The sequence below is a fragment of the Cherax quadricarinatus genome, chromosome 96 (genome assembly GCF_038502225.1).
Source record: "Cherax quadricarinatus isolate ZL_2023a chromosome 96, ASM3850222v1, whole genome shotgun sequence".
NCBI classification, from domain to species: Eukaryota; Metazoa; Arthropoda; class Malacostraca; order Decapoda; family Parastacidae; genus Cherax; species Cherax quadricarinatus.
The window spans coordinates 6,927,976-6,950,378 of NC_091387.1; the positions used below are offsets into that span (position 1 = coordinate 6,927,976).

Consider the following 22,403-nt stretch of genomic DNA (forward strand, 5'->3'; position numbering starts at 1 on the left):
TTGAACGTCGATTTGTTTGGACCGTTTAAGGGTTAAGTCATCTAGGCGCTGGCATGACTAACTTATGCTGGAGAGAAAAGTCAATACCCTGCCACACCTTAAGGGCTCTTGATATTTTGGGGTAGGTGGACACGTCCAGGTATGGAAAAATCACAATACAGGTTGGCCATCACTAATTCAGCATCACTAGGACCTGTAGTGAGCCTAATTAGTGAGTTTGCTAGATTACAGAGTGGTTAGGTTAGAATACACTTAATTAACTTATCAAGGGAGACTTTTCCTGCTACATCTTCCTCATTTTCATCAGTACTTTCTCCTCCACTAGCTTGCTGCCGTGGATTTACAACCATCTGCACAATTTCTGAGTCAGTATAATGATGAAATTTGAAATTATGCTAGCCGAAATTAGTGCCGGATTACTGATGGAACCGGATAACTGATTGCCGGATTAGTGATGGCCGGCCTGTACAGCCTCTCCTCACTTAATGAAGGAGTTCCATTCCTAAGACCACGTTGGTAAACAAATTCGTCACTAAGTGAGGAGCATACTATAATGGTAGTGGGTTTGTGTCAACCATCTTTGATATTGTTTTAATGTCACCTTTGCACCATTTATAACATTTCTGGTATATTTTTAAATGTTTATACAGCAGTATACTGTATATTGTAATAAACAGAATAAAGGAAATCAGCTCTAATATACATTATTTAGGTATACATACTGGTCAGAGAGCCCATCGTAAGTCTGAGTCATCGAACTGTAATTTAACCAATTCATTATGTTTTTGGCAATATGGCAAAGGGCACTGTCTTCCATACAAAAGTTACCCTGCCATGTTTTGAGTAAGTCAGCCAAATATTCTGCTAAAGGCATACTTATGGGTGTACAAATTTATGATGCCTACTGTATATACAGTACTCATGTATTGCACAATTCCTACAACAAACACAAATTTAGTAATAAATACAAATTAAATAATGTATCTCTTAAATAGTATAATTAAGAAGGTACCTTTGTTTCAGCTCGGCGAGGGCGCAGCACCATCAGCTTACGAGCTGCGGCATCGATCGAGTTAGCAGCACTGATCAGCTCGTTCTCAGCAATGACTGTCGGGTCATCGGGATCTTCCAAATCGTGACCTAAATTTGTGGAGCAGTGTGAGAAATATAAACATTCATGATCGCGAATTATCCAATTGCTATACATGTATTTTGAAGGAAATGTTGTACTTCTTTCATACCTGCAATCTATTTATATAACAACATTTAGCAGTGTGTTAAAAAATAGAAATGCGAGATATACATTATTAAGATTAATATATATGAAGTTGGTATACATGATATACATTATTTAGATTAAGAAATGATCCTGGTATACATAATGTATTTATTTTCTTGAAATATACATCACCTACACTTTAACATTCATTATTATTTTACATCACACTATATACATAATAAAAATCTAATGAATATATTTTAAAATTAAAATATATTTCCTGACATTTATATATAAGAGGAAAATATGATCTTGCAAGAGATAATACAGTCAACTGAAAGAATATTTCCAAAAGAGAAATTTTGACAGCTATTATTAACCCTTTGACTGTCGTGGCCGTATATATACGTCTTACGAGGTACAGTGTTTGACGTATATACACTCATAAATTCTAGCGGCTTCAAATCAAGCAGGAGAAAGCTGGTAGGCCCACATGTGAGAGAATGGGTCTGTGTGGTCAGTGTGCACCATATAAAAAAAATCCTGGAGCACGCAGTGCATAATGAGAAAAAAAAAAAACTCCGACTGTTTTTTTTAATTAAAATGCCGACTTTGTGGTCTATTTTCGTATAGTATTTATTGTTGCATTCTCGTTTTCTTGGTCTCATTTGATAGAATGGAAAACATATTATAGAAATAGAGGTGATTTTGATTGATTTTACTATAAAAAGAACCTAGAAATGGAGCTCAAAGTTGGGGAAATGTTTGATTTTTGCCAATGTTCAAAAGTAAACAAATGATGCCATTGTCCAATAAATGTCCAACTAGCCATTCTAGTATGCAGTCATGAATGGGTTGATGTTATTTATACAATTATTACAGTATTGCAGTAGTCTGCATAATAGTAAGTCGTCTATTTTTTGTTTGAATAAAAATTCAAAATATAAAGCAACAGTAATATTAGAGAGGCCTGGAGACATGACTCATGAGCAAAGAAAATGTTATTTTAGAGCCAGGAATGTCTGCATTGTTCATTCTGGACCTTATTTTGAAATTGTCATATTTTTTAGTTTTCGTGAAATTGGCCAAATTGCAAATATCTGACCACATTATTAGGTAGTTGAAATCGGTAAATGGGCAGTTTCTTGTACTCAATCGATAGAAAAAATAGAGTTCTAAAGAAATAGCTATGAGTTTGGGCGACTGGAATAATGGAATTAGCTGAAAATAGGGCTCAAAGTGGGCGAAATCGCCGATTTGTAAACAGCGCTGAGGTCGCTAATTTTGCGAGAGCATAATTCCGTCAGTTTTCCATCAAATTTCGTTTTTTTGGTGTCATTACAATCAGGAAAAGATTCTCTATCATTTCACAGGAAAAAATAATTTTTTTTTTTTTTTGAAATTTTGCGACACCAGGAGACACCTCAGGATTGGGGGTTGCGACAGTCAAAGAGTTAAGAAAAGCTCTCACTATATTACAGTGGTACTTCAAGTTACCAACTTTATTTGTTCCAGAAGGCTGTTCGAGTGCCGATACCGAAAGAATTTGTTCCCATGAAGAATAACGTCAATTAGATTAGTCTGTTTTAGACCCCCAAAAATACACTTACAAAAGCACTTACAAAAATACACTTACATAATTGTTCGAGTTGGGAGCTGTTCCAAACTTGAAGTACCACTGTAGTGTTATCAACTACAATATTTTTTTAAATATGGTGTGCATTGCCTTCTCAACATTCCTTACAATTATGATGCTTAGAAGTTAAAATGCTACTGCAAATGGCATTTTGGATATATAAAAAAATATTCTACTGCAAACGGTATCGGCTATATTAAAAAAAGATACTGGAAACGGTATTTCCGACGCATCAAAAGACCTATTGCAAACAGTATCTCCCATATATAACGAAAAAGCTACTGCAAACAGTACCTGTGATATATATATATATATATATATATATATATATATCTTCTTTCTTTCTTTCAACACACCGGCCGTATCCCACCGAGGCGGGGTGGCCCAAAAGGAAAAACGAAAGTTTCTCCTTTTACATTTAGTAATATATACAGGAGAAGAGGTTACTAGCCCCTTGCTCCCGGCATTTCAGTCGCCTCTTACAACACGCATGGCTTACGGAGGAAGAATTCTGTTCCACTTCCCCATGGAGATAAGAGGAAATAAACAAGAATAAGAACTAGAAAGAAAATAGAAGAAAACCCAGAGGGGTGTGTATATATGTGCTTGTACATGTATGTGTAGTGTGACCTAAGTGTAAGTAGAAGTAGCAAGACGTACCTGAAATCTTGCATGTTCATGAGACAGAAAAAAGGACACCAGCAATCCTACCATCATGTAAAACAATTACAGGCTTTCGTTTTACACTCACTTGGCAGGACGGTAGTACCTCCCTGGGCGGTTGCTGTCTACCAACCTACTACCTATATATATATATATATATATATATATATATATATTCTTTCTTTCAACACACCGGCCGTATCCCACCGAGGCGGGGTGGCCCAAAAGGAAAAACGAAAGTTTCTCCTTTTACATTTAGTAATACATACAGGAGAAGAGGTTACTAGCCCCTTGCTCCCGGCATTTTAGTCGCCTCTTACAACACGCATGGCTTACGGAGGAAGAATTCTGTTCCACTTCCCCATGGAGATAAGAGGAAATAAACAAGAATAAGAACTAGAAAGAAAATAGAAGAAAACCCAGAGGGGTGTGTATATATGTGCTTGTACATGTATGTGTAGTGTGACCTAAGTGTAAGTAGAAGTAGCAAGACGTACCTGAAATCTTGCATGTTCATGAGACAGGAAAAAGGACACCAGCAATCCTACCATCATGTAAAACAATTACAGGCTTTCGTTTTACACTCACTTGGCAGGACGGTAGTACCTCCCTGGGCGGTTGCTGTCTACCAACCTACTACCTATATATGTATATATATATATATATATTATGTATATGTATATATATATATATATATATACAGTAATATATATATATATATATATATATATATATATATATATAATATATATATATGGGCTCTGGTGGCCTGGTGGTTAACGCTCTCGCTTCACACGGTGAGGGCCTGGGTTCGATTCCCAGCCAGAGTAGAAACATTGGACGTGTTTCTTTCCACCTGTTGTCTATGTTCCCCATCAGTAAAATGGGTACCTGGGTGTTAGTTGACTGGTGTGGGTGGCATCCTGGGTGTTAGTGGACTGGTGTGGGTGGCATCCTGGGACACTGACCTAAGGAGGCCTGGTCACAGACCGGGCCGCGGGGGCATTGACCCCCGGAACTCTCTCCAGATAAACTCCAGATATATATATATATATATATAACAAGATACTGCAGTGTCTTCGATACATCACAAAATGCCAGAAAACTATAGCAAACTCATTCAGATCGAGCACTTTCTCGTGAATATATATAATAAACCAGTTGAGTTGTGTCAGCTTCTGAGGGCGACCAATCCTGAATGAATATCCATAATCTGTTATCTACCATTACAAGTATTACAACTTTTGACTAACTCTATAAGCCTATTTAATAGATTAAATTTAGATCATACATAATGTAAATTACTAACTTACTACAGTCTTTAATACAATTATTTTTTAATTTTTAATTCAGTAAAATATAAGAAGATCAAAATCAATAAAAACTGAATTCAAGATATATAGTATTCAATTCTATATATTTAGATCTACTTTCAGATTAAGCTAATATCTTTAAATTAATGTTAACACAATTATTTTATGTGCAATACCTCACCAACTTCTAAAACTGGTGGGCAGATAAATCTAACTTCATACAGGTAAGGAGACTGTATGATCCCCAGGTCAATCTGAATTTGTCCATGAAACTATGATCCCCAGGTAAATTTAACTTTATACAGGACACTGTATGATCCTCAGGTCAATCTTAACTTTATAGATACTGTATGATCCCTAGGTCAATCTAACTTTATACACTGTATGATCCCCAGGTCAATCTAACTTCATACAGAATACTGTATGATCCCCAAGTCAGTCTATGTGAGAACCAAACCAGTTTATCCGAAGCTTTTTTAAATTGTTCTACAAATACTGAAAGATCCTAAATTCCGTTGAAGCAAAACAATTTCTTAAGCAATTGAGATTACCCAGGGCATTGCTTGCTACTGAAATATATTACAAGAATCTGATGGACAATAGCAACTCTGAAGTGATATCTCCAGACACTGAGTAAAATTACACTGACCCTTCCATACCCTCAACCAAAAAAAAATAGCATACCATACCAATACTGTTTATAAATACAGTGGAACCTCGGTATTGGAACGTACCAAACTTTGATCGAACCAGAGTCCGAACAGTTTTGTTTAGAAAAAATTAAGCCAGTCTTTAAACGTTTTTTCTGGGGTCTGAACGTGCCGGCTTGTTAAAAATTCAGTTGTGAGAAAACTTTACGGGAAAGCCCTGTTTCAAAAGTGTTTTGAAGTAACCTCTGACACCGCCCTGACTCTCGGAGAGTTTCAGAAGAGTCAGTTGTCACTTCAAAGCCCTGTTTCAAAAGTGCTTTGAAGTGATCTCTGACACTGACCTGACTCTCAGAGAGTTTTGGAAGAGCCAGTTCAATATCCTCCAGTGAGTGAGGCTGATAATTAAAGCCTGGGAAATATTGTTTCCCACATCGAACTTTTTGCAGTTCCAACACCACCTAGGAAACAATTAAGTTTAAACACTGAGGTTCCACTGTACCTCAGATATGAAGCAAAGATCTTGATGAACTTTTGTGTACTGAATTATCCAAAAATGGGTTGTTGAATACAAAAAAAAAATTAAATACATATAAAAATAGTGATTCAGTACCTTAATAGTGCTAAAAAAATGATCTTCGTAAAAGGACATAACTACAATAAACAGCTTGAAATTACAAATACATCTAAAGGTCAAAAAGGCACAATACCGTGACTGGAACAATACACAAATAACCCGCACATAGGAGAGAGAAACTTACCATGATGTTTCAGTCCAACACGGACTGAAACGTTGTCCTAAGTTTCTCTTTCGTATGTGCACATTATCTGTGTACATATATAAAGGTCTTTATGAAAGCACACAATTTGTATGTGTATATTTTTTTATATACCGATTCCTTCACAGGTTCAGTAATATAAAACTAAATATACAAAATTCTACTGAAGCGAGAGCAGAAGCTCTACCCTACGAAGCTGCAAAAAAAGATTAATATTTGGTTCGAATGTTAGAGGAAGATTCTACTACTCGAAGAAAAAGGAATCATTCTCAAAATAATAAATATTAGATTTTTGTCATGCCAGATGTTTGGAAGAATATATAGTGGTACCCTGAGTTTCGAATAGCTCCCAACTCAAACAATTATGTAAGTGTATTTTTGTAAGTGCTTTTGTAAGTGTATTTTTGTAAGTGCTTTTGTAAGTGTATTTTTGGGGGTCTGAAATGGACTAATCTATGTTATTCCTTATGGGAACAAATTCGTTTGGTAACGGCACTCGAACAGCCTTCTGGAACGAATTATGGCCAAAACTCGGGGTACCACTGTATCACTCTAAGTGTAATTCACACAGACTAAACCGAAGAATGAACATTTTACATCAACAAAGAAGGTAAGAAACACTGAGCACCAGACAGCAGGTATAGACAAGGCTCTTCATACCTTCAGTTTTCATGCCTAGAATAAAAGTATGAAGTGAAATCATCATTATTAAATCTTAAATTAAGGTTCAGTAAGATTCAGTTGCCTATTTACAAAAAAAAAAAAATAATTCACAGAGAAATATGTTTTGGTTCAAACTTGATGACTTATTCAAGTAAGCAACAGCGTTCAACCCTCTACCAAGCTGAAAGAGAGAAGTCAACTTTCTTACACTGTAGCCAGGAGGTGCTTACCATATATGGTACAAAAGCTGGAAAGAAAAGTCAGACGTAAAAAGTAGATGTGTTCAAGCAATTATATATACCTGAGTTGTCATTCCAAAGAAATGAATAACTGCAAGGTTGCATGTAAAAACCAAGATCTTGTGAAATTATATCCATCTTTTTACAATTTTTTAACATACTGGCCGTCTCCCACCAAGGCAGGGTGACCTAAAAAGAAAAACAAATTTTTTTCTCCTTTTTACATTTAGTAATGTATACAGGAGAAGGGGGTTACTAGCGCCTTGCTCCTGGCATTTTAGTCGCCTCTTACGACACGCATGGCTTATGGGGAAAGGATTCTTCTCCACTTCCACATGGAGACCTTTTTTCATATATCAAACATTAAAGTGTCTTCATGGACAACTTGATCTATTCTGTACAATAAAATATTATCACAAGATCTGGATTTAGGAAAACTGTTGTTTGGAGAAGGTGACTTCGGAAGATATGGGAGTTGAACATGCACAGTGCCAGTCTACAAATGATAAAATGTCATGGCTACAAATGTGCTCGACTCACCACTGGGTGGACTCACGCCTGCCTCGTGCCATTTGAAGTGGGCTGTGGGGGGATACAGTCAGATGTGTTTGTGGGAGGGCATAAAGATGGGGAAAATGTGATGGATGTCCAGCAGTTCATGCTTCCAGTTATTTTGAAAACAAAAAAGGTATGTGAAAAATATTCTTTAATGTTATTTTCTTGGATCCTCAAGTGCTGAAACTATGAAAACCAACACTTAAACTATACTATATTTGAAACCAAAATTAACAAAATAGAAAGATGTATTACAACAGATGTACCATACACAATACTTCATTAAAACTTACATATCAAAGCTGAATATTCCATGATAATAAATGTATTAAAAAAAAGAATACTGTAATTTTTACCATTTGAAAATTCCATCAAGTTTTAAAAATTGTTTCATTTATCAAAGTTGCCGAACTTGGCAGCATTTGACGTATATTACCTGAATCATGCATTCTACTTTTACCTTAAACTGTCCAGACGTAGATCTCTGTTCACGTGCATAGCGCTCCGAACGTAGATTTACATTTTATTTTACATGCTTTCAAACATAAAAAAAACGTAGATCCACGTTTGGAGTGCTACGCATGTGAACGTAGATCTACGTTTGGAGTGCTACGCATGTGAACGTAGATCTACGTTTGGAGTGCTACGCATGTGAACGTAGATCTACGTTTGGAGTGCTACGCATGTGAACATAGATCTACGTTTGGACAGTTTAAGGGTTAAAAACGTATACTTAATTTTAGGCTAAAGTGGGATTATTCCCATTTACCCGGAAAACCTAAAATAAACATTAACACAAACTTACATGGAGACAAAATTAAAGAGAGTTAAGTAACTTAGTTCTGTATATTTTGGTCTCCAACTGAGATCTGCTGAAGAGGGCCACAACTGGAGGCTAAAATATGGAGTTGTCTCTTAAACCTATTTTTTATTCTGTCTCTCTGTAGGTTAATGTGTTGATAAGAAAGACATGCGTGCAATATATGGGTGTCTTCACTTTGGAGGCATTTCATCAACCAGTGTCTTCATCAGTCCAATACAGTGAATAACACCTGAAGGTAATGGAAGGAGTAAAGAAATAATTGATGGTGATCAGTCCCTCAGTCTTGATAACAGTTTTATCAAGCTGAGGGGCCAAACACCTACCAAGATTGAGGGACTGATCACCTCAAGCTACCTTTTTGTTTTCCACCGTCTCCCATAATTATTCACAGTACTGGACTGATAAAGCCACTGGTTACCAAGACATCTCTGCAACAATGACACCCAAGTGTTGCACAAGCATCTCTCTCACCTACATGTCAGTTCTGTTTACCATTGTTGTGATAATACTAACCAGAGTTCATTGCACTACTACCACCACTATATAGTTTACACTATGTATTTACAAACATGTACTAAAGCCATGTTACTCAGCTTCAATAATTATAGCCATGTTACTGAACTTCAATAATTATAGCCATGTTACTGAACTTCAATAATTATAGCCATGTTATTGAGCTTCAATAATTATAGCCATGTTACTGAGCTTCAATAATTATAGCCATGTAACTGAACTTCAATAATTATAGCCATGTTATTGAGCTTCAATAATTATAGCCATGTTACTGAGCTTCAATAATTATAGCCATGTTACTGAACTTCAATAATTATAGCCATGTTATTGAGCTTCAATAATTATAGCCATGTTACTGAGCTTCAATAATTATAGCCATGTTACTCAGCTTCAATAATTATAGCCATGTTACTGAACTTCAATAATTATAGCCATGTTACTCAGCTTCAATAATTATAGCCATGTTATTGAACTTCAATAATTATAGCCATGTTACTGAGCTTCAATAATTATAGCCATGTTACTGAGCTTCAATAATTATAGCCATGTTACTGAACTTCAATAATTATAGCCATGTTACTGAACTTCAATAATTATAGCCATGCTACTGAACTTCAATAATTATAGCCATGCTACTGAACTTCAATAATTATAGCCATGTTACAGAGCTTCAATAATTATAGCCATGTTACAGAACTTCAATAATTATAGCCATGTTACAGAGCAACTAAAAACTTACAAGACTACATGATGTGATGCCAACAATATTCTATGCTCTGCAGTTACCACATTCACTTCACAGAATGGAAATAAAACATGTAAAATACTAACACGATGGAAAAATAAACACAAATGCAGTGTAATGCGATCCTTTATTGACTGTTGTGCCCACACAGTGGACTTTATCAAGTCATAAACTTGATAAAGTTCGTGACTTGATAAAGCCAACTGTGTGGGCACAACATAGCCAATAAAGGATAGTATTATACCGAATATCAACAGTGCCTGAAGTTCCCGCAGACCAATTTGCTAATTACTGATTACGGTATACAGTGGACCCCCGGTTAACGATATTTTTTCATTCCAGAAGTATGTTCAGGTGCCAGTACTGACCGAATTTGTTCCCATAAGGAATATTGTGAAGTAGATTAGTCCATTTCAGACCCCCAAACATACACGTACAAAGGCACTTACATAAATACACTTACATAATTGGTCGCATTGGGAGGTGATCGTTATGCGGGGGTCCACTGTATAACAGCAGTGACGTTACTGGGATAAAATACTCGCAGTTACTTTCCTCGAAAGATTAAACCTTAATTAAATATGTAGTGAATAAAGAGAGTCTACTGTATTGTGATCTTTGCTAGCACCATACCTGTAACTTAAGTCTGTGCCATCAGACTTAATTTCTAGGAAATTGCAATCAGTCCACCATGTTCTTGTCTGATTACCATTAATTTCCTCATATCCTTTGAAAAAGCCCATTGTCTCCAGGTGTTACATTTTTTATTTTCTTTATCACTTTACATGAGATATTTATCAGGAATATCATTCTACAGTTTAACATCTGTCTGCCACTCTTCTTGGGTACTGATAAATTATTTTATAAGTGTTTAGTATTTTGATAAAAATCTGGGCAAGTGGACTGCTCAGGACTTCAGCTGCTTTCAATACCATGGTACTGTAAAGCTCCATTGCTTTTGATATACCATATACTGTACATACATAAAGGAAACTAATGTGATAAACACTAGAGAGGACGAAAAAGCCGGCCTTCTATGTCTCTGCTACTATAAATACCTTGCATTACGGACACTGAGAAATGCATCACAAAATCTACTATAACCCATCTGCCATACTAAACAAGAGTGAATTATTTTTCTTTCAACAAACTGACAGCATCCCACCAAGGCAGGGTGGCCCAAATATGAAAAACGAAAGTTTCCCTTTTTAACTTCAGTAATATATACAGGAGAAGGGGTTACTAGCCCTTTGTTCCCAGCATTTTAGTCGCCTCTTACGACAAGCATAGCTCATGGAGGAAGAATTCTGTTCCACCTCCCCATGGAGAAAAGAGGAAATAAATAAAGACAAGAACAAGGTCACACTACACATGCTTGTACATGCATGTGTTGTGTGACATAAGTAGAAGTAGTAAGATGTACCTGAAATCTTGCATGTTTGTGAGACAGAAAAAAAAGACACCAGCAATCCTACCATCGTATAAAACAATTACAGGCTTCCATTTGACACTCACTTGGCAAGACAGTAGTACCTCCGTGGGCGGTTGCTGTGTACCAACCTACTACCTTGGAAGAGTGATTGATAATTTAAATACAAAGCAGACTGATTCCACTAAAGCAGCCTAGTAGATGAGTAATGTCTTTCGAGCATGAGAGAAAAAACTAAAAGATTAAGCCATGGAACAGGCGGGGATTGAACCCATGGCAAGTGAGTCCGTTCCACGGTTTGTTTGTAATTGTATTATTACTAAGTGATTATTTACAACCAACACAACTGCTTGACTTGATGTGCTGTTGGAGTGTAAGCAAGGTAACATTCATGAAGGGATTCAGGGAAACTGGTTTGCCTTACTTGAGTCCTGGAGATGGGAAGTACAGTGTCTGCTTTCTGAAGGATGGGTGGAGATATGTTGTAGATTTTAAAGTACAGTATCTGTGTGCCTCTGGCAAAACAGTGATGGAGTGAGTGATGATGAAAGTGTTTCTTCTTTTTTTGGGTCATGTGATGTGTTAATAAAAAAATAAACTTGCTGTGATATATTAGCTGCAGCAGCATATTGCTGGTGATTCAACATAAAAAAATAATCACTCAATCTCAGCATAGGCTGTCCTCTACAGAGACATATAACATACTGTATGAACCTAAGTGGGTTTGGGTTTGAGAAAGACCTGCCAAATATGGGCCAGTAGGCCCACTGCAGTGTTCCTCCTTTCTTATGCATGTCAGAATATATGAACAATTTTTAAACATGTTTCAACCTTTAATGGAATTTTCATGGTTAACATGATTAGCATTCTAATATCCTTAAAATAATTGGCATCTCAACTGAACGCTCAATCTTTTTGATGTAGGAAGATATGATATCAAACACTATTTGGATGACATCCTTCTTTCATTTTCCACTTCTTAATCTCATCCTTATTAGACTGAGTAAAATTCATAGTAACTATTTTTCCTAAGCTGACTAATGTTCACTACAATGCAAACCCTGTGAACAATGCAAAGGTTCTTCATCAATTTTAGAAACCATGCAATTAAACCAATGGCAAACATCATGCATGAGACAAGCGCTTCATAAGCTTGTCATTTTATGTGGATTAACTGTAGAGCCCATAACCCATCCACCAGTCAAGGTTTACTTCTTTCCCTTATACAGGCAAGCAATCCAGTTCCTTCTAAACTCTTGATATTCTCAAACTGAAGTGATTTTAAAGACTATCTAATGTAAAAAAAAGCCAACAGCAAATGGCAGGCCAAATCAAACCGTAAATATTCACATCATCCAACAAGCCACCAAAAAATTCATTTAAATTCTTTTTCTCACCCTTTAGTGGTTCAGTTGTCGCGACCAAGTCTGTGACACACTGGGCGATCTTTCGAGACACTGTGCTTAGAGCGTTGCGAGCTTCTGGGCTTGACTTGTGTAGAAGGTGCATGACCATCTGGAGTAGCTCTCGGTACTGTACAGCCAAATTATGTCCAGCGGTCATCACCTTTGATCGAAGTTCAATGGTATCAGCGCACCAAGCTGCAGCCTTAAACGTCAAGACAAAATCTGTTTTCATTCACATTTGTATATATATATTATCTTAAATTTGAGAAGCATCATCCCAAAATTTACTAATATGAATGTGCAAACAATACTACTTACTAGAAGCAAGAAACACAGACACTACTACATATAGTAAACTGAAGTTAATGGCTTTAGAAATTGCCAATTTCAACTATTTGTGGTAGATTTTTATAAATGTTTTGAGAGTGAACTCAAATATCCACAGGTCATCAACCATGGATTCTGGACAATAGTGAGTACAAGAGATGGGAACAAAAAATGTAAATGGTTAGATATTACATAGAAAATACATGTTATATGAGGAGAATACGAGGTACAGTAGGGCTTAATAATCCCTTAACCCTTTGACTGTCGCAGTCCCTTTCTGAAACTGTCATTCTATATCACAAAATTTTTGGGAAAAAAAATTATTTTTTCTTATAAAATGACAGAGAATCTTTTCCCGATGGTAATGACACCAAAAATAAGAAATTTGGTTGAAAACTCACAGTATTGTGCTCCCGCGAAGTTAGCGGTCTCGGCGACATACACATCGGCGATTTTGCCAACTTTGAGCTGTGTTTTTTGCCAGTTCCGTTGTTCCAGTTGACCAGATTCATAGCTATTTCTTTAGAACTCCATTTTTTCTATCAGTTGAGTACAAGAAACCGCCCATTTACTGATTTGAACTACCCAAATAAGTGGTCAGAAATTGGCAATTTGGCCAATTTCATGCAAATTAAAAAAGATGCCAATTTCAAAATAGGGTCCAGAATAAACAATGTAGACATTCTTGGCACTAAAATAACATATCCTCTGTTCATTAGTCACGTCTCTAGGCCCCTCTTATATTACTATTGCTTTCTATTTTGATTTTTTATTCATACAAAAAAATACAAAATTTACTGTTATGCAGACTACTGCATTATTGTAAAAATGGTATAAATAATATAAGTGCACTAGTGAAAGAATATTAGACTCCCCAGTTGACGTGTATTGGACGTGTGGTGTGATTTGCTTACTCCTGAACATTGGTAAAAATCGAACACTTCCGCTACTTTGAGCTCAATTTCAAGGTAGTTTTCATCATGAAACTAATCAAAATCATCTCTATTTCTGTAATATGTCTTCCATTTTATCACGCAAGACCATGAAAGTGAGAATACATTGATAAATACTATACGAAAATACACCTCAAAGTTGGCGTTTTAATCCAAAAAAACGGTCTTTTTTTTCTCATTATGCACTGCGTGCTGCAGGATTTTTTTTATGTAGTGCACACTGGCCACACAGACCCATTCTCTCACATGTGGGCCTACCAGATTTCTCCTACTTGATTTGAAGCCGCTAGAATTATTGAGTATACATACGTCTGAAACACTGACTCGTAAGACGTATATATACGACCAAAACAGTCAAAGGGTTAAAGCAGTAGTCCCCAACCTTTCAGTATGAAAGAACCAATTTGAAAAATCAAATTTAAAAGAGCCACACTGAAATTTTTGCAATTTTACAAATAATATATTTTAAATATTGACATTGTGCAGTGTGGAACGTACAACACAGAGGTAATAGAAACCATACCACGGGCGGGATTTGAACCCATGGTCAGAGGTAATAGGTAAGTACCTTGCAGGTTGTGAGCATGTCAGAAATGGCTTTCCTGCCCATATTAGCAGTTACAATAACATCCTCTTGTTTGAGACTGTTGCCGGCGCCCACAGCCTTGGCAGTAGCGTGGGTTATGGGTTTGGTGCAGCGGACTAAATCTTCAGGAGTTGCTTTGGTCTTTGGCGCTTCATCAGAATCAAAGGCCTGAAATTACAAGAAATAATAACAACAATAGAAAACAATGGTATTAACATCAGTAAAAATGTTGGTACAGAAGAGTACCAAGTGTTCAGTCCAACAGTACCAAGTGTTCAGTCCAACAGTACCAAGTGTTCAGTCCAAGAGTACCAAGTGTTCAGTCCAACAGTACCAAGTGTTCAGTCCAAGAGTACCAAGTGTTCAGTCCAAGAGTACCAAGTGTTCAGTCCAACAGTACCAAGTGTTCAGTCCAACAGTACCAAGTGTTCAGTCCAACAGTACCAAGTGTTCAGTCCAACAGTACCAAGTGTTCAGTCCAACAGTACCAAGTGTTCAGTCCAACAGTACTAAGTGTTCAGTCCAACAGTACTAAGTGTTCAGTCCAACAGTACCAAGTGTTCAGTCCAACAGTACCAAGTGTTCAGTCCAACAGTACCAAGTGTTCAGTCCAACAGTACCAAGTGTTCAGTCCAACAGTACCAAGTGTTCAGTCCAACAGTACCAACAGTACCAAGTGTTCAGTCCAAGAGTACCAAGTGTTCAGTCCAACAGTACCAAGTGTTCAGTCCAACAGTACCAGGTGTTCAGTCCAACAGTACCAAGTGTTCAGTCCAACAGTACCAAGTGTTCAGTCCAACAGTACCAGGTGTTCAGTCCAACAGTACCAGGTGTTCAGTCCAACAGTACCAAGTGTTCAGTCCAACAGTACCAGGTGTTCAGTCCAACAGTACCAAGTGTTCAGTCCAACAGTACCAGGTGTTCAGTCCAACAATACCAACTGTTCAGTCCAACAATACCAACTGTTCAGTCCAACAGTACCAACTGCTGTTCAGTCCAACAATACCAACTGTTCAGTTCAACAATACCAACTGTTCAGTTCAACAATACCAACTGTTCAGTCCAACAATACCAACTGTTCAGTCCAACAGTACCAACTGTTCAGTCCAACAATACCAACTGTTCAGTCCAACAATACCAACTGTTCAGTCCAACAATACCAACTGTTCAGTCCAACAATACCAACTGTTCAGTCCAACAATACCAACTGTTCAGTTCAACAATACCAACTGTTCAGTCCAACAATACCAACTGTTCAGTTCAACAATACCAACTGTTCAGTTCAACAATACCAACTGTTCAGTCCAACAATACCAACTGTTCAGTCCAACAATACCAACTGTTCAGTTCAACAATACCAACTGTTCAGTCCAACAATACCAACTGTTCAGTCCAACAGTACCAACTGTTCAGTTCAACAATACCAACTGTTCAGTTCAACAATACCAACTGTTCAGTCCAACAATACCAACTGTTCAGTCCAACAATACCAACTGTTCAGTCCAACAATACCAACTGTTCAGTTCAACAATACCAACTGTTCAGTCCAACAATACCAACTGTTCAGTTCAACAATACCAACTGTTCAGTTCAACAATACCAACTGTTCAGTCCAACAATACCAACTGTTCAGTCCAACAATACCAACTGTTCAGTTCAACAATACCAACTGTTCAGTCCAACAATACCAACTGTTCAGTCCAACAGTACCAACTGTTCAGTTCAACAATACCAACTGTTCAGTTCAACAATACCAACTGTTCAGTCCAACAATACCAACTGTTCAGTCCAACAGTACCAACTGTTCAGTTCAACAATACCAACTGTTCAGTTCAACAATACCAACTGTTCAGTCCAACAATACCAACTGTTCAGTCCAACAATACCAACTGTTCAGTCCAACAATACCAACTGTTCAGTTCAACAATACCAACTGTTCAGTCCAACAATACCAACTGTTCAGTCCAACAGTACCAACTGTTCAGTTCAACAATACCAACTGTTCAGTTCAACAATACCAACTGTTCAGTCCAACAATACCAACTGTTCAGTCCAACAGTACCAACTGTTCAGTTCAACAATACCAACTGTTCAGTTCAACAATACCAACTGTTCAGTCCAACAATACCAACTGTTCAGTCCAACAATACCAACTGTTCAGTCCAACAATACCAACTGTTCAGTCCAACAAGACTATCAGTCTTGTTGGACTGAACACACTGCCAGTCACAAGATTGATGGACTAAACACATCGTCAGTCCATCAAGATTGATGGACTGACGAAAGCATCTCATTCTTCAAGACTATTTGTGGACTCAGAGGTGAGCACAAACGCTATACTGTAACAAAGCAGATTTATATAAACAAGTACTTTAACCCTTAAATGGTACAAACGTATATATACGTTTTGTCAACAACTGAAAGTATGTAAAAAAATGTAGATCTTCTTTTTTGTTTTACATTTGAAAACGTGTAAAAAAAACATTTATCTACGTTTTTTTTTGTTATATTTGAAAATGTGTAAAAAAAAACATTTATCCATGTTTTTTTTTGTTATATTTGAAAACGTGTAAAAAAAACATTTATCTACGTTTTTTTTTTGTTATATTTGAAAATGTGTAAAAAAAACATTTATCTACGTTTTTTTTTGTTATATTTGAAAATGTGTAAAAAAAACATTTATCTACATTTTTTTGTTATATTTGAAAACGTGTAAAAAAAACATTTATCTACGTTTTTTTTTGTTATATTTGAAAATGTGTAAAAAAAGTAGATCTACTGTTGGAGCATTACGAATGTGAACGTCGATTTGTTTGGACCGTTTAAGGGTTAATGAAATGTTCCTTAATAGAATAAATACAAAGTGAGGTTTTCCTGAAAATTCATTATATTGTAGCACAAGACCTCTTGGTATATTTCTGGTATCATTTCAATACAAAATTATTCCTTATTTTTTCTCATTACTGCAAATTAGATACAGAACTCCTCACTTAACAACCTACCTGTTTAATGACCGCTCGGGCTTACAACCAGCTCTCCAATCAGTATGTAAACCTACGTAATGTATATAAGAGCTGATTTTCTCTATTTTGCTTATTACAATATACAGTCCACTACTGTATAAACATTTAAAAATACACTAAAAATCTTATAAACGGGGCAAAGATGACATTAAAATAATATCTAAAGATATACCCACTACCAGTACAGCATGCTCCTCACTTAACGACTAATTCACTCGCAAACCTACTCTTAGGAACGGAACTCGGTCATTAAGTGAGGAGTACCTGTATGTAAGTGACAAACCTAAACAATTTGACTTACCCTAATTTCTTGAGCAATGGCCTCAATAGTGGCTTCCAGAGCTCTCGTTCCTCGTGTGTGTTCATCCTCTACAGCCTTTACTGTCTTCAAGAGCGATGTCACATTGGTCACCATAACCTGGTATCAAGAATTTATATTTATTATATATTAAAACTAAAATATTGTACATGATTTTGCAGGCACATTTTTGATACAGTATACTGTTCTGTACCAACATTTTTACTCTAATGTAATAATGACAGTTATGCTATTCTATTTCAAATTACAAAATATTATCAGCATATTGAATACTGTACCTGAAAGAGAAATAAAAAACAGGAACATCATAACTACTGCACAAAAATATAAAAAAAAAAAAACTTCTTAAGGTAAACTTTCCTGCCAACAAATTTACATAACGTTCCATCAAAATGAACAAGAGAACAAGTCAATGACAGGATACAAGTCACAATGCCGACAGTATTGAGAAAAAGACACAAGTGCAGAGCAAGCTTCCACTACAACTGTTTTAGCATGTGAATGTCGGAAAGGTGGAGTACAGGGGGTCCTTGACTTACGATGGGGTTACGTTTCAATATGATTTAAAAGCAGACATATTAAATAACCAGAATATAAAAAGACTGCTGAAAATATATTACCAAGGCAGAACTCATAACTATGATTCAAATTAAAGAAAATCAAATTTACAAAGGATATATTCACTTATCCTACCCAGACATTTTTCCTTTCCAGTCTCGGTACCTGGTTCCTTACGTTTTACTGACTCTGTTATGAGTGTGGAGGTTTATCCTCCCCAGAGAACCCATTGATGGTCGAAAATAAGTCTAATATGAATATGCCATGCTAAATAAGTAAATAAACTACTGTCACTGAATAAGTAGATAACATATAATTACATAAGTATATAATTACATAAGTAGATAACACATAATTACAAGATGGGTAATTACTTCATTTCATCTAAAAAAATAATTGCTTCTGCACCATCGTAAAGTCAAAATAACGTAAGTTGAACCATCGTAAGTCAAGGACCACTTGTATATGACATTTAAATATGGTGGATATCACTATTAACACCAACATTTTATCCATCCAGAAGCTTTATCAGGATATAAAGGTAAATCAATGATATAGTGGCCTAATAGAGGGACTCTCCTCGTGTCCACTAAATCAGAATAACGTCAAAAAATCTCAGAAAAAATACTATGTTACTCTACTGTATACCTAATATAGTACTATGCACAATTTATAATACAATAACTATTCAAAATAAATGAGTTCAAAGTACAATATACCCAGTGGATTTTGTCTTTTATTTATTGTATATTTAAGGGTTACTATATACAATACTTACACGCAGTGGAGAAAGATATCAAATGCAATAATAAGGACATGTTTACTGGAGATGTTTTGGTCCTCTAATTTGTCTGGAAATGTTTTGGTCCTCTAATTTGTCTGGAAATGTTTCAGTCCTCTAATTTGTCTGGAAATGTTTTGGTCCTCTAATTTGTCTGGAAATGTTTCGGTCCTCTAATTTGTCTGGAAATGTTTCGGTCCTCTAATTTGACTCCAGGACCTAATTAGACTCCAGAACCTACTTCCAGCCCAGGGCCTTTTTCCATCCCAGGGCCCAATTCTATCCCAGGGCCTAATTTGACCCCAGGACCTAATTTGATGCCAAGATGTAACTAGATGTCAGGACCTAATTCAATCCCAGGACCAAAACTTTCCCAATAAAAATGCCCTAAACATTCCCAATAATAATTATAATAATAATAATAATAACTGACTCAATAAAGCTTCTGAGTGAAACGCTGTCATTAATAAAGATATCCACTGGACCCGTGAGTCAGTTGCTCAAGCTTTCATTGCAAATAAACCTCTGCACAGCAAAATATAGATAAAATCTTGCACGGCACCTATCTCTCTTCTACAAGACAGTCCACAAATCAGACTTTAGTGAACTGCTATCAGACTTCACAATAAGGAATATTAGCCATGAAGACAGGGATCAAGACACACAATAAACACTGGAGACACACACATTCCCATGAAATGCCCACTGTCAGGTGTGGATTTTGCATTCAGGGGGAAGTGCTAAACCCATAGGGGCCCCTGCAATGGCACCACCTTGATGGACCGGGTGTGGATATATGGGCTACCGCAGTAAGCTCTCATATACAGTTTATCTATATATTGTGATTAAAGAATAAAAAGGAACAACAGCATAACTGGAACAATATACAAATAACCTGCACTAATAACTAGTTAAGTTGGACAAAAATAATGTCATAGGTTTCTCTCATGCGCAGGTTGTTTGTGAAATACATATACCACGATTTTTTTTTTTTTTTGTAAACGAGACTGAATAGAATGTGACAAGACCTCCGTGCTATTCAATTCTGAATCCACTTTTTCAACTGCGTTATATACACAAGGTTTATAGGAGAGCTTACTGCATTTCAATTATTATTATTATAATCAAAAAGAAGCGCTAAACCACAAGGGCTATACAGCGCTGCACTGCATTTCAAAAGAGTTCAAAGTTATGTAAAATTCTTTAATTAGTAATGCTGTAATTAGACAATCCTCAGGTTAACCCTTAAACTGTCCAAATGTAGATCTACGTTCATTCGTGTAGCGCTCTGAACGTAGAGCTACGTTTTATTTTACATGCCTTCAAATGTAAAACAAAACGTATATCTACATTTGGAGTGCTACTCAAGTGAACGTAGATCTACGTTTGGACGGTTTAGGGGTTAAATAGTGAATAATTACACACTGATAAAGAATTTCCATATCTTCTAAGTATTTAGTCAAAAATCTCATATTTTAGCAGAATTTTAAACACACCAAGCCATACTAATTTAAAATATGACCAATATCAGTGAAATACACAATCCCATTGACCTTAGGAAGACAGACAGATGAATTTTAAAATAATGGAAGTATCACTGATCCTTCTGACTTGTCTCAGAGAATTTCCCTTCCAATCTGTTGCTGTCTTGCAACATTGCATAGCTCCTGATGATGCACAAGAGTGCAAAAGATTTAGAGCTAGAGATTTCCATCCCCTTTTAGCATGTTCTGCATATTATCCATATATGGTAGAATGTAAGCTAACATTATATCCAAAGAAAATAACAAGTAACCTTCATATAGGCTGCCAGATATTTAAAAACAAATGCCACTGTTACTCCAGCTATAAAATGTATAAGTCGGAAATTTGCTAGACAAAATCAAGCATTTGTTGAAGGAATTTGTTCCATAATGCATATATCTCACTTTTGTTAAAGCAGTTTTTTGTAAAATAAGGCTTGGTAAAGCTACACTTTTAAAATATTAATGGTGGATATTAGTGAATCATCTCCATGGGGAAGTGGAGTACAATCCTTCCTCAGTAACTCATCCATGTTTTAAGGGGTGACTAAAATGCCTGGAGCGAGGTACTCATCCATGTTTTAAGGGGTGACTAAAATGCCTGGAGTGAGGTACTCATCCATGTTTTAAGGGGTGACTAAAATGCCTGGAGTGAGGTACTCATCCATGTTGTAAGGGGTGACTAAAATGCCTGGAGCGAGGTACTAGTAACACTTTCTCCTGTATACATTACTAAATGTAAAAAGAAAAACTTTTTTTCTTTTTGGGTTACCCAGCCTCGGTGGGAGACCTGGAGAAGGTTTTGGGGATCAACACCCCGACAGCCCGGTCTGTGACCAGTGTGTTGAGAAAAAAATACTGAATGAAATATTACTTATCTTAATTACAAGGCAGCATACGTGTAATGAATAAACTTATTTTATGAATCAAAATTTCATTAATGTAGATGTTTACCATCTGATGACAATAAAGAATTTGTAAACATCAGCCTGGCCCATGGCCAGGCGCCAAGAGTACCGAAACTCTCGAACTCCTTAACCCTTTCAGGGTCCGTCCCGTAGATCTACGGCTTTATGTTCAGGGTCCAAACCGTAGATCTACGCCATGAGCTCAGCTCACTCTGATAAACTGTGAGTGGTACATTTGGGCCTAGATATGAGAGAATACATCTATGTGGTATGTGTGCACCACATAAAACAGATCCTGCAGCACACTGTGCATAATGAGAGAAAAAAAATGAAATCATGATTTTTCGATTAAAACAGCAACTTTGCAGTGTTTTTTCGTATGTTTTTTATAGTTGTATTTGCGATTTCTTGGTCTCATTTGATAGAATGGAAGACATATTACAGAAATAGAGATGATTTTGATTGGTTTTAGCATTGGAAATGGCTTGAAACTGAGCTCAAAGTAGCGGAAATGTTAAATTTTTGCCGATATTCAAGAGTAAACAAACGACCTCACACGTCTAATACACATCAGCTGGTGGGTCTAATATACATTCACAAATATTGTGATGATATTTATACAATTATTACAGTATTGCATAACAGTAAATCTTCTATTTTTTGGTGTGAATAAAAATTCATTATGTGAATAAAAAATCAAAATGCAATTTATTTGTAAGCCTCAAAACATAACTAATGAACAGAGGAAATGTTAGTTTAGTGCCAGGAATGCCTACATTGTTCATTCTGGACCCT

General features: G+C 36.4%; 1 protein-coding gene across 2 annotated transcripts in view; it reads right to left on the bottom strand.

Moving 5' to 3' along the window:
- Window positions 1-22,403, bottom strand: part of rhea (Talin_middle and talin-RS domain-containing protein rhea) — a 351,846-nt gene that overhangs the window by 17,671 nt on the left and 311,772 nt on the right. Inside the window, exons 26-30 of one of the 2 annotated variants that reach the window (XM_070105057.1) lie at window positions 17,821-17,937; window positions 14,479-14,664; window positions 12,622-12,832; window positions 7,700-7,741; window positions 1,013-1,140 (exon numbers count right to left, since the gene is read on the bottom strand). In XM_070105057.1, the coding sequence (XP_069961158.1) occupies window positions 1,013-1,140; window positions 7,700-7,741; window positions 12,622-12,832; window positions 14,479-14,664; window positions 17,821-17,937 (684 nt within the window). The remainder of the gene's footprint in view (window positions 1-1,012; window positions 1,141-7,699; window positions 7,742-12,621; window positions 12,833-14,478; window positions 14,665-17,820; window positions 17,938-22,403) is intronic. The other variant, XM_070105058.1, reaches the window with a different exon arrangement.